The sequence below is a fragment of the Dipteris shenzhenensis genome, chromosome 28 (genome assembly GCF_047967505.1).
Source record: "Dipteris shenzhenensis isolate YYH24624 ecotype China chromosome 28, Dip_SZ_1.0, whole genome shotgun sequence".
Lineage (NCBI taxonomy): Eukaryota > Viridiplantae > Streptophyta > Polypodiopsida > Gleicheniales > Dipteridaceae > Dipteris > Dipteris shenzhenensis.
Window position 1 is genome coordinate 5629247 of NC_141623.1, and position 13186 is coordinate 5642432.

Consider the following 13186-nt stretch of genomic DNA (forward strand, 5'->3'; position numbering starts at 1 on the left):
CACATTAAACCATCAACAGGTATTAATAGAAATTAAAATAAAGAAATTGTAAGTCACTCATTAGCAGAAGTTTCAAATGGAGTTCTCACATTGAGTAAGATTATAATTCGAATTGCCACAAGAAAGCAGCGGAAACTTCACCTAGACCCACCAAATTTCTAGCAGTTCCTGCTTTCTGAATTGTCTGTTTCCTTTACTCAAGCAGCCCTCACTGTGGTACCAATCATCATTTAACCACAGAACCAACATCACTTCATGAACAAAATCAAAGAGTCCTAACTCAGATTACATAGTTAACCAACAAATCCCAAGCTGTATTCAAGGAAGCTGCTGCTCTCTAAAGACAAGCCTCCACATGCTGTCAAGAGGTATATAAGCAAAGAATCGCAGCCGAACGAAAATTTTCAACCATAAATAGCCTTGCCTCTGATTCAGAAAAGGCAAGATATTGGCCCTCCAATGTACATCGAATACAGAAATTTGTTTGAAGACAGCGAACGGTAATGCAAAGAAACACTGAATACAGGACTAACGTGTTGCTACAAACCTGAAAATGGCCGGCTATCTTCATTACCTTCTCTTTCTGTCAGTGCAGGACACCTGTTAAACATCCAGATGCAAGCTAGCACTCTCATCGACTCAAAACACTCTACTCACTAACCAACTGCTCAGGAAAAGGCCACTAAGCCTAGTTGGCAGTGTGAAGGTGCCACAAATCATACACACTGAAGTGGGCGTGTAAGCCAAATTCGCCATGTAACCATGAAAGTAGAATGACTATAAGAAATAGTCAGGTGTCCTCCTCGTAACATCTGGTTCCCCTCGCCTTGGTGCCGGTTCAAACTGTTGAAGAAACATACAGCGAAATTGGTTAACCTACAACAAAGGAGCAATAAAAATATATCGATAGCTCATGCTATATAACAGCAAATACCATACCTGTATAAAGGTGTGCCCCATGTTGTCATCCACCTCCAAGATCGATGCCATATTCCCTTTAAATCACAGCAGAGGAATGAATCTCTCTCTCTCTCTCTCTCTCTCTCTCTCTCTTTTCCCTTCAATAAGCAAAGGACATATACCTAGATGAATCCAGGAACATTCCCAAACTCATCCAGGAATAAGCAAAGCACAAAAGCAAAAAAGGAGGCCATAATGCAAGACATTGGTCACATATAGTTTCTTTTCCCTTCAATACAGAGTACTAGTATCTACATGATGTCAAACACATTAACAATATCTTCTAAATGGAAATGGCACGCCCAATCATGCCTTCCAAGAGCTAAATGATATATCTACAAAGTCCGATTAGGGCAGCGTTAGATAGATAGTGTGTTTGTGTACTTGAGAATGCCTTCATACAAAGTCCATACAGGGTGACTCTGAAGAGAATGAGCTGGTTCCACTCAGACAGGAAAATGGGGTGGAAAAGACCCCTTGAAGGCATGTGGAAATGAATAATAAAAAAATAGGGTAAGGCAAAGAATTTAACACAGTCGCAGAGCATAAACAGTCATGAGATCACCACATTGAAAGCTGAAATGATAAGCTGGAAAAAGAAAACCAAGAACTCTTAGACCACCAATAAAAACAGGTTTGAGGCACTCCATTCGTATTACGAAAAGCAGATGCCATACAAATTCTGTAGCTAAGCTCTCTCCATGATTCCAAACCCATTTTAGTCTCTACCTTGGAAGCAGGAAATGTCCATATTAAAGCTTCGTAATGGGAGGGCCAAAGGCCATGAAGGGCTCCAATTGGGATATATGCACAAGGACGAGACCATTCCAAGTACTCAATACATTGACGTGCTAGTTTTCCCTTGGACACAACATCCCATCATAGCCATCTTTAAGGCAGGAAACCCAAGCATCTATTGCACAATTATGATTGCTCGTGTAATAGCCAAGGTTTACGAGGTGACTTGTTACAGACATTTCAGAGACGATAAATAAAAGATCCTAAAGGAGAAGGCTAATCATAAAGAAGTCTAAACGATTTCATTTTAGTCTCTCCCAAACGAGCGTCTAAATCTTAGAAATGAATATATATATACCTTTGTAGAACTAGAATAAGTCCAATCATACAAATTTAGAATTTTTGTTGTTCTAAAGATCAAAAATCTACAAAGAAAATAAAAGAGAAAATGAAAGAGAAGAAAAAAGAGGTAAACAAAAACTTTTATGAAAAACAAAAGGAAGACATACTTAGCAAGCAAAGCAACACTTATGTCGTCATCAGTGCCCAAGCATAAGCAGCTATACTGGGTTTCTAAAGACCCACGGAGTCTCTTGGGCAAACCCAGTGCTTACTAAAATACATCAAATAAACAAAAGAGAATGAAAACAAGAAATAAAGAAGAAACGAAGCAGGTGGCCTACAACGTTTTTTAATACATTTCTAGAGCTCTTAAGTTCTTATAATAAAAAATGCAGCCTGTTACAGATATTTTCTTCCTTCCATATAGATATTTATTTAGTCTTCCTCATATGAAAGCGGTTGTAACATAATCTGTGAGAGACTAATGCAAAGTGATCCATGGAAACAACAACGGTTTTAGAAAATTCGTTTAGTGAGGTCTAGCTAACAGCACATGATTAAGCCGAAGTTTTGCCAAGCTAGTTCACTTGGTATCGTAAGTGATTTGTAGTTAATACTGACGAGCCTGGTATGCATAATTTTGTGCTTTATATTTATTTGTCAAGTGTAATTGTGTTGGATTTTATTAATATACTGACTCGTTTAATTACTCATTACTAACATGATCAATGCTATGAGTACATATAATGGGTTGGTGATGAATAATCGAGAATGCGATACCAATTGAGGTGTCACATGACATATTTAAATAATTATTCTATGCCGTGGCCAAAGCTTTGTTGAGAGACCTTGAAAGCGCTATGCTAGTTTAGCTCAATGAGCTATGCTAGTCAATCCGCGTGAGCCATCCATCTAAGGGAGGAATATTATATCCAGTCTTGAGTCCCCTCTCTCATGCTTGATGCTCTTGTGCTCTCCTATTTAATCTCGATCCAAGTCTTGTGCTCTCCTATTCAATCTCAAGCCAAGTCAAGCGTCTCTCTCTCTCTCTCCCTCTCTCTCTCTCTCTCTCTCTCATACGCAAGCTTTATATGTGATTGCTTTTTGGGCAGTAGATGTCCAAGAGGATGAGTAGATTGGATTCGAGGGGCTACAAGCAATGTACGCCCCACATCATCCTAGCAGAGTTTGCAATGAGAACTCTCCACATACACTCCTAAGACCTTCACCTACATCAAAACCGAAACAAAGCTTCCATAGAGCAAGCTGTGAGTCCGATTGGGGACATATAGGTCAACGTGTATTGTCTCAATGATGGAGGAGGATGGAGTGTCACTAGGAACTAGGAATCATTACATGCTCTAGAGAGAAAATCTGTGCATAAAATATTAGGAGGAATGGTCACCAAGCGGTTGGCTATCATGAGGAGGCCATTGTATATGTGGGGAGGGGACTAAAAAGTTAATTAAATTTCTTCCAATGCTGAGGACTCCAACGTGGCAGCAAGGAAGCTTCTTGAATCCCATTTGTGTAAAGGCCCCCGCCTTTGGGTACTAACCTTTAGTATGTGTCTGGTAACCCTAGCAAAACAGATGAGCAGGAGTCATAAGGTATCAAGACCCCTTAGGGTTGAGCTAGCGTGCTCACCTCCCAAATATAGGTTTAGTTCCTTGAGCCACCCCCAAGCTTGAGGTCTAGACTACTATATAACTCAAGGTCAAGTCATGCCTCATACAACAGGCCCTGAGACTCCACCTCGCAAGATATCCATGGACTGAACCCTTGGCATTTATAATCTAGCTCTCATATCTTTAGAATCCAACTACTATTCTCTGAGTTATGCCTTAAATACCCCTGCTGCAGCCTCGCTTTTCTTGAATTAACCTAGTTCATACGATCTAAAGCTCATCCATGCTGTCTCCAGTCTCAACCTTAGGTTATTCCTCACTTCCCCCCTTACAAAAGCTCTATGTCGTAATAAATTATTCTGAAAAAATACCCCTTGAAGATTTTTGAGAAATACACAAACTACTTGCTTTGCATTATTCTTTTTGTAAGTATATGCTGAGATGCAGCCCATTGTGTATATGTCAGAACTTATAGATGGGCATGAGCCTTGCACTTGCAAGGTTTATAACTGAATGGACCGCAAATTCATTGTGGAGGCTTTATATCCTTGGATCTAGGATGAGCTTAGAGCACTTGCAGCCAGCCAATGTGCTTGGGATGGCGCGCGAAGTCTTATTCCACAGTCAAGGCTGCAGCATTTCTCTTGGGTCCAGAATTCCAAGGGGGAGGGGATGAGACAGATACAAAGGTGGTGTAGGAATAGGAGATGGTATTGAGACAACTAGTCTCAAGCATGAATCAGAGCAGGACGTAGTGAGATGAGCTAAAGGCAAAAGGTTGGTTTGGTTTAAGGGATGCACCAAAAGGAAATGAGCTTGCCTCGGTGCATTGATGGGAGGATTATGGTCTGATGCTCTGCAGCTGCAGAGATTGGCCATCTGTAAGTCGGCCACACAGTCAACTCCCAGCCATGTGGAACTTTGGAGCTCTTTTGGGAGCATTGCATCCAAAAAGAGAAATGAGTTTAGTGTAGAGGAGCCAAATAACCTTGAATCTGTTTAAGCAAACTTCTCTTTGTTCAACTAGTGCAGGGCAGGGTAGACTCCTAAAAAATATATTCACTGATATGGCATCAACAATTCCATATCCTCTGGTGGACCTTGATCTTGGGCACAAGGATGATGATGATGAGAAGCATGTTGAGGCCTTCAGGACGCAGACCTCATGCTTCTACCCTTGTCAGGTTTTATGTGCTCTTTTCTTTCATACATAAGATACCTGGACACTTGAGTCACAGTGTCACACAAAAGCAGACATACACACCTGCCCCACGGACATACATTTATTGCATGTTAAATATTCAACAAAACAGACACTTAGCTTACCACAGCGGTAACAATAGTTTGGAGCGCTAAATATGGTCACTACTTTTTGTTCCTGCAAAAGGTTTAGGAAATTTCAAGTCAGCGGTACACTCAGGAATATCTGGCAGTGATATCCACAGAAAAAAATAGAATCAAGCCGTACATCAATCAAGAGTTGTTATCCCACAACATGAAATGTACTGTAAGATGAGCAAGAAACAAATGTTCCAAATCAGAGAAACATTATATTTTAAAATTCAGCCTCAGAACTCCTAGGGAGTATATCAAGATGGCAGAGAATACACAGAAAAGTTGAGACACTCGTAAGACAAAAGAAAACAAAATGGCAAGCATAACTACATGCAACGTTATAACGTAGGCTAGAAACTAGGAGCTTGTAGCACCATTCAAGTATCATACTATGAACATATACAGATATGAGATGGGGTGAAACTGGATCACATCAAACTTACATGCCCCCAATTGAAGCCCTCCATCACTAACTGATGCGCTCTGGCTATTAGTTTTAGATTATTGGTATGGTTGAATTGTGCAGATATATCCTGTAGGCAGTACCAAAGCATGTAGTTTATCATCAAGACCAACTCTCCTCTTTTGAAAGTAAAATTGAATCGCTTCTAAAATCTATTCTGTACGTACTTGGCCAAACGTGTAGCCAGCTCCGCGAGGTGAGATTCCCCATCCACAACGGTCATCTGGATCAGACCATAAAAGATCGCACATAGGCCCTTCATGAGGTACTTCTTGTACGCGCTCAAGCTTTCTCACATGGTCGAGCGTGTCTATGGAGGGTGACAACCCACCATGTAGACAAAAAATTTCAGACTCCACCTACAAAGCAGTCTTGCATGGAGTCAAAGAATTGAAAGAACTTGCTTTGATAGCTTCAAAAGAAACCAATAAAATATTCACACGTGACTTTATCACATTTAAGCAAAATTTCCAATGAATGCAGAATTGAGTTAAAGAATTATTTACCATGGTAAGCAAAATTTCCATGAATCCTCCCTCTACCATGGTACGAAAATTTTCCATTGAGTTAGAAGATTATTTATCATATCTATGCTTTGTAAAGAAAAGATGCATGGGATTACAGAATCAAACCTGCACTTGCTTTATTGTGACAGACGACTGTAATTTGCATTTCAATAGATCCAAAAGCATCCATGACACACACACACAGTAAAAACAATCCTCCCGTAAAGTAGAACAAAACCATGCATCCTCTCTCTCCTGTGACCACTCAAACAAACTCAAACCATCTATTATGGTACAGAGGAGCACCTATTTGAGCCACGTATTCACATGCCGCCCAACATGCAAAATTTTTCCACCCTTTCCAGTAAATGTAGGTCTACATCGACAGAAGTGAGGGCCAATACTAGAGGACTTCTGCAACATATTGAAATTTTGAGAGGTTTTGGATTCACAAGATTTTTGCTTAGAAGCTCTGATTTAACAGATGCCAGACTTAAATAACACATTTGATTCCTCGTCACACTGGGGTATTATCACTTGCCAAAAAATGTGAGAAAATTTTTGACTAATCTTCACCATGGACTTTCATGGATGCACATCGTTCATTCTATACTGTCATTCATATATTCCTTCCTCTGTTTCTATGGATCCTTGCATAGGTGTATGAAATATATATACATAGAGGGACCTATATAAAGCTGTGCCTAGAAGCTTCGAGTATCAAGAAACACGACTCAACTTAAAGCAATTTGCCCTTGAAGGAATGCACTTGCAGCAACTGTTGTCAAATTTTGCTTCAGTGATATAAATTTTAAATGGTTATGGTCCAAACAAGTTAACCAGTTGCAATGCAATCCCATCCAAACTTGCAAGAGGATCTACAGCAAAGGGCCCAACAATTTTGCCAATTCCATATAAAACCATTAGTCCCTGAGCTTCCTCACATCAAGCCAAAGCAAGTTTGTTCACAGCTTTCATTGCTTATAATATCATGCAAATGGTCTTCACGACATAGTATTTCCAAAACAACACAACCAACCTAGCTGGTTAAGTAACTTGCACTTTGTTTAAAAAACTAACCACATTAGTAAGATTGTTAATTTTGCACGATGTAAACTAAAGAAAGTCCCCCCCCCAAAAAAAAATCTTAATAAAAGCACTCAATAGAAAACAGATTTGACTTTATCCACATACTTCAAGTTCTGGAAAAGACGGAGTTGAGGAGACTCACCAATGCTGTTAATGGAAAATAATCGAAAAGGTCCGTAAAAATCTTCCAAACATTCGCATTCCCATACCTACCACCAAGATATTCATAGTAAGACATGGAAAATAACCTTACCAAGAGTTTTCCTTCAAAGAAAGTACAAAAGAGCTAGAGGGATTAGGATATACCAAGGAACATAACCATACAATACCATTATTCCAACTTGTACTTTGCACTTGAGAAATGTAAATGTTTATTACAATGTAAAAACAATCTAAATTTGAAAAGCTACATTTGACATAAATTTATTTAATTGTTGTATGTCAATGCATTCAATATTGAAAGAGGGTTCATTGGTGGCTCATGAGTAGATGGACTATGAGCCTATGAGGTAAAAACCTTTAATTCCAAGAGCCATATATGTATTATGTAATGTAAACATCTAACAAATTCAATATAAAACCTATGGTGGACGTCAAGTAAGGGGTGCAATGATCAGCAAATTCAATACCGAATGGCCTCACAAAGATGAAGGCAATAGTAGCCAAATGTTTTTGCAAACTCAATAGAAAAACTACTGTGAAGGTAGGTAATGGGTTCAGTACTTGAACAGCAAATTTGAACAACATCTCAAAGAGAAAGATAGTACTCGCCAAATATTTTTCCCTAATCATGAACAAAATTACGGACACAAAATAGGAGCTCCCTGGTCCACAACGAATGGAGAATACTCACTCCAACGCAAGGTCTGAATATCAAACTTGCACTTACAGGCGTGTTCATCAACTAGTACTTGCAAGTTTGATATCCAACGCATTCGTATACTAGGAAAAAGAGACCTTTTGCAGGCAGTTGGCCACCAAAGATTTGAACACCATCAAAGCCTACTCGATGCTTCTAGGCGACCTGGATGGACGACTGGCCAACTCGGTTGTGGTTAGCTTCAAGGCTGGTCTCAAGGGTCTACATAAGCAGCCCTTTGCCCCTTTCTTCAACAACCAGTTCCCCTCAGCCCTTCACCTTGCATCTCCAGCCCTTGTGCAGCCTCTACCTGCCCCAAACGTCACTATACAGATGCTTGCATGAGGCTGCATTGGACATTGCCTCAGCTTGAGATTTGTATGCTACCTGCATTGAAACTTGGAGCAAGCGACAAGGTATGGCTCTGGCTCTCTTCTAAGTTTAGTTGATGAAGATCTTCAACAGGGCTTCAAGTCAATCTGCGATAATAACTACACATCCCTAGGAAGGATCTCAGCTCATGTATATTTTTGGGTATTGGCCATTCAATTATGGCCTTGACCTTTTTAGAGTCAACCCGAATTCCCTCAATAGACACAATGCGTCCCAAATACTCTATTTCTGTCTTGAAGAACTCACTCTTCTTGGTATTTAGGAACAATCAATCCTTCCTTAGGAGCTCCATCACCTTAGCAAGGTGATCCTTATGCTCTTCCTCATTCTGGCTGAAAACTAAAATGTCGTCAAAGAAGACTGTGACAAATTTTCCCAAGTAGGGTCGCAAAACCCTTCTCATCAGCCTTCTAAAAGTGGCTGGAGCATTAGTTAGGCCAAAAGGCATGACCAAAAACTCATAATGTCCAGTGAGAGTGCGAAAAGAAGTATTATGTTCATCCCCAGCTTTCATACGAAGTTGATGGTAGCCAGATTTCAAATCCAATTTGCTAAAAACTTTAGCACCTTTAAGCATATCTAATAAATCATCCACTCTTGGAATCGGATGAAGGGCCTGAAGGGGGAAGAAGAGCAAGAGGGAGAGAGTGTGAGAGAGAGAAGACACAAGTGTGCGGGTGTGAAGTGATGAGCCACACCACAAACTCATTAGTTTTATTAGGATTAGGTTTTATCCTATGACTGTCTTAAGACAGTCATAGATGTCTTATCTTTAATAAAGGGGTGGCAATGTGCCTTTACCCCAACAACCTCCCACCTAAAGGTTGCACGGGTTCCTTGTGTACACTATCCTCTTTAAAGATGACATCATTGCTGCGTATAATCTTCCGTTTAACGGGATCCCATAACCTGTACCCCATTTCACCTTCGTCACCATAACCCATAAAGATGCATCTGATAGACTTTGGCTCCAGTTTGGTGCGCAGTTCTTTGCGTACATGAGCAAAGCACTCGCAACCAAATACACGTAAGTGCTTATATGAGGGTGGCTTGCCAGACCACATCTCCTCTGGCACTTTCAACTCCAAAGCCTTGTTTGGCGACCTGTTAATAATGTGAACTACTGTTTGCACGGATTCTGCCCAAAAGCCATGGGGTAATGCAGCATAAGACAACATACATCGAACCTTCTCCTGAATAGTTCGATTCATCCGCTCACTTGCACCATTTTGAGATGCATTATGAGGGGCTGTGAGTTCTGTTTGATGCCCTTAGCTTGGCAAAACTGCACAAAAGCATGTGACACATACTCACCCCCATTATCGGATCTGAGGCATTTCAGCCTGCGACCTATCCGATTCTCAACCTGAGCGACAAACTTCTTGAAAGCATCTAAGGCATCGCCCTTATGCTTCAAGAAATAGACCCACACTTTGCGTGTGGCATCATCAATGAAAGTAATAAAATATTTTGCACCCCCTAGTGATAACTGTGGCATCTCACACAATCAGTGTGCACTAGATCAAGTGGTGCTCTATTCTGGGGAGTTCTCCTCTTATGAGGAGTCACAGAATGCTTGCCAAATATACAATGATCACAAGTAGGCAAATCTGAAAAAGAAAGAGACGGCAGATAACCCAAACGTGACAGTTCTTGCATTCCTTTAACAGACATGTGTCCCAACCGGCTATGCCACAATGAAACCTTTGGCAGCTCGGTTATGGCAACAACATGATTACCGACACTGGAAACATAAAGAGGGTACAAGGTATCACTCTTAAAACCCTCAGCCACTACAGCCTGGCCATCAGTAATCACCCATTTGGAATCCCCAAATGTGGTGTGGTAACCACTGTCATCCAATAAGCCAGTGCTAATCAGATTTTTCTTGATTTGCGGCACATGGCGGACACCATCAAGCATGAATATGCGTCCATCAGGAAATACTATCTATATACTGCCAATCCCTACAATCTGACATGCGTAGTTGTTCCCAAGATGAACAACTCCATGAGTACCTGTGTAGGAAGTAAACCACTCCCTATGAGGAGTAACATGAAAAGAAGCACCTGAATCCAAGAGCCAGGTGTGCATGTCATGGCCATCAATAACCAAAGCATGTGCTATTACAGCAGAAGAGCATAAAACATCATGTATGTCACTGTCACTGTCCTCTGCTGCAACATTCACTGCATCCAAGTCATCTGCCTTGGCCTTGCCTTTGCCTTTGCTTCCATTGCCTGCATCCTTTGTTTCAACCTTCTTGGCTTTCTGATCCCGTATGAACTTGAAGCACTTAGACTTCACATGTCCCTTCTTGCCACAATAAAAGCATTCAATATCCTTTTTGCCACGGGACTGACTGCGGGATTTGGACTTACTAGCAGATCTCCCCTTCTACTGAGCCTGCCTCTATCCTGTACCTGCAAGGCATTTGAAGACTTGCTGCTCGCATTATTCTTCCTGCTCATCTCCTCCACAAGGAGAGAGCTCTCTACATCAGCATAAATAAGAGTGACATTCGAATTTGACAGGGTGGTCTTGAAAGTGTCCCAACTCTCAAGGAGGGTACACAGCAAGAAAGTAGCCTTGAACTCCTCATCAAGATTCAATCCCTGTGCAATCAGCTGTGTAAAGATGGCATTGAACTCACTCAAGTGTGAGGTCATAGCTGTACCTTCCTTCATGCGAAGATCAACCAGCTTCTTCAACCAATAAACCTTACTGGCTGAGCTCTTTTGGGCATACAATTCTTCTAGCCTTTGCCATAGACCATAAGAGGTCTTTTCAGCCTGAACATTGAACACAAGAGTGTCAGAAATAGTGAGCATGATAGCTGCCCTTGCGGACAAATCCAGCTCTTCCCAGTCATCAGCTGCCATGTCAGATGGCTTGACACCCTTCACCCTTATGGGCTTAGAAATCTTCTTTAACAGAAGTACATTCAAGCACTGTTCTGCCCATAATGCATAATTGTGTGCTCCTTCCAGTTTCTTTATGTTCAGAATTGAAGATTCACTTCCCCCTGATGCCATATCAGATAAGGAAAGTATCTGATTCCCTGGAAGTAAAAAAGACTGAATAAAAAATTCTGATTTCTCAGAAAAAACCTGCTCTATCAAGAGCCAGGAGCACTCACAATAGTGCCTTTTTTTACTGTCAGGAAATCTGCAGCAAAACAGAGAATTCTCCCAGTTACTGTACCTTCTGAAACACTGTACCGTGCTCAAATAGGCATAAAAACAGTAATTTCAGACTGCTGCAGCTGCTCAACAAGTGCTTAACAGTGCATAATCAGCTGACAAAGCACAAACACTGCTGTAAACACTGCTGTACTGGCTGTACTGATCACTTCTCCCACCTCAGATGAGGTATTGCACTGAGTTAATATGCATAAACCACTTGGCAAACACCCAAAAAAAAATGACACTTCAGCCTGTCACAAAACCTGCAACAGAAAATGGGATAAATCCCAAGCAATCACCCTTCTGCCAAGGGGATAAAATGCATCTGAAGATCTCTGTCGGTAACCCAAGTGCTATCAAACAAAATCTGGGCAAAAGCCCCTTGACTGACACCTGAACCAAGTGAAGAACACCTCAACACTGAGGTAGCATGCAATATGAAAATCTCTCTGACAAAATCATCCAACAGTGTAATGCATATACTGCCCTGTGTAGAAATGACATACACAGATCCCAACGTACAAACACTCAATGAGGAACCTTTTGAGCACTGTCAACGATGGACAGTTAGGGACCGAGTAAACTCGAGGCGCCCTGGCCAAACGTGGCTCAACTGAGGTTCTCTAAGTGTTGCACAAGAAATGTGACCTGCAAGAAAATGTCACCTCCACACTGCGGAAATCGAGGCAAATGTGTGCTCTCTGGCACCACACTACCTCAAGGCATACAAAGCATCAACTGCCAGGCAAAAGCCCTATGATCTGCTCACCCGGAAACTGAGATTCAAGCCCAGTAAAAGCATAAAAGTCTCTGCAAAATCAAGGCATTTCCTTCACGAAAACAGACAACTGTGCAATCAACCACACACTGTGGTTCTCTTCACCTCAAGCACGAGGTAAATGAAGGTACTTGCTGTACTTTCAAGATAACACAGTTTTGTGAACTGAAAAATGACCCTGAATCAAGAGCAGAGAGCTCTTTCTCCTTCTTTTTCTTCCCAAAGAAAAAATCTGCGCCTGCTGTACTTCCTGTACCTGCGCAGTGTACGGAATCCCAAAAAAGGGAAAGAAGAAAAATTTCGGAAGTTCTTCCCCTGATGCAGCTCCCTGCAGGTACGGCGGCTTCGTCCGTACTGTACGGACGACGGTACGGAGTCCGCACGGTCGTATACCTCCTGAACCTGTACGACAGCGAGGAAGAAGCCCGAGGGCTCAACAGCTAGCAGCTGCTGGCGTGACGCGGCGCCGCCCTGCTGCAGCTAGCAGCTGCTATACAGCCCACGCCCAGCTCTATGCCCGCGCCCGCGCCAGCGCCCGTGCCCTGCTCGATGCCCGCGCCCGCGCCCGCGCCCGCGCCGCTGCTCGATGCCGCCCGCCGGTGCGACGCCTGTCCGTACAGATGTACGGACGACGTACGTCCGTACGGCGCTGTCAGCCTGCTGGCCCGTTGGCCCGTGAAGAGGCTAGGTAGAGGTCGAGGGGGGTGGGTAGACTAGGGTAGAGGGAGACAAGGCTCTGATACCAGTTGAAGGGCCTGAAGGGAGAAGAAGAGCAAGAGGGAGAGAGTGTGAGAGAGAGAAGACACAAGTGTGCGGGTGTGAAGTGATGAGCCTCACCACAAACTCATTAGTTTTATTAGGATTAGGTTTTATCCTATGACTGTCTTAAGACAGTCATAGATGTCTTATC

At 42.1% G+C, this 13186-nt stretch overlaps 1 protein-coding gene across 1 annotated transcript in view; it reads right to left on the reverse strand.

Moving 5' to 3' along the window:
- Window positions 1-401: 401 nt before the first annotated feature.
- LOC147883086 (serine/threonine-protein phosphatase PP2A-2 catalytic subunit) overlaps window positions 402-13186 on the reverse strand; it is a 38123-nt gene continuing 25338 nt past the window's right edge. The window contains exons 7-12 of the mRNA XM_087399618.1: window positions 7204-7270; window positions 5634-5825; window positions 5447-5536; window positions 4995-5046; window positions 940-995; window positions 402-843 (exon numbers count right to left, since the gene is read on the reverse strand). Of these exons, the coding sequence (XP_087255744.1) occupies window positions 778-843; window positions 940-995; window positions 4995-5046; window positions 5447-5536; window positions 5634-5825; window positions 7204-7270 (523 nt within the window). The 3' untranslated portion in view covers window positions 402-777. The remainder of the gene's footprint in view (window positions 844-939; window positions 996-4994; window positions 5047-5446; window positions 5537-5633; window positions 5826-7203; window positions 7271-13186) is intronic.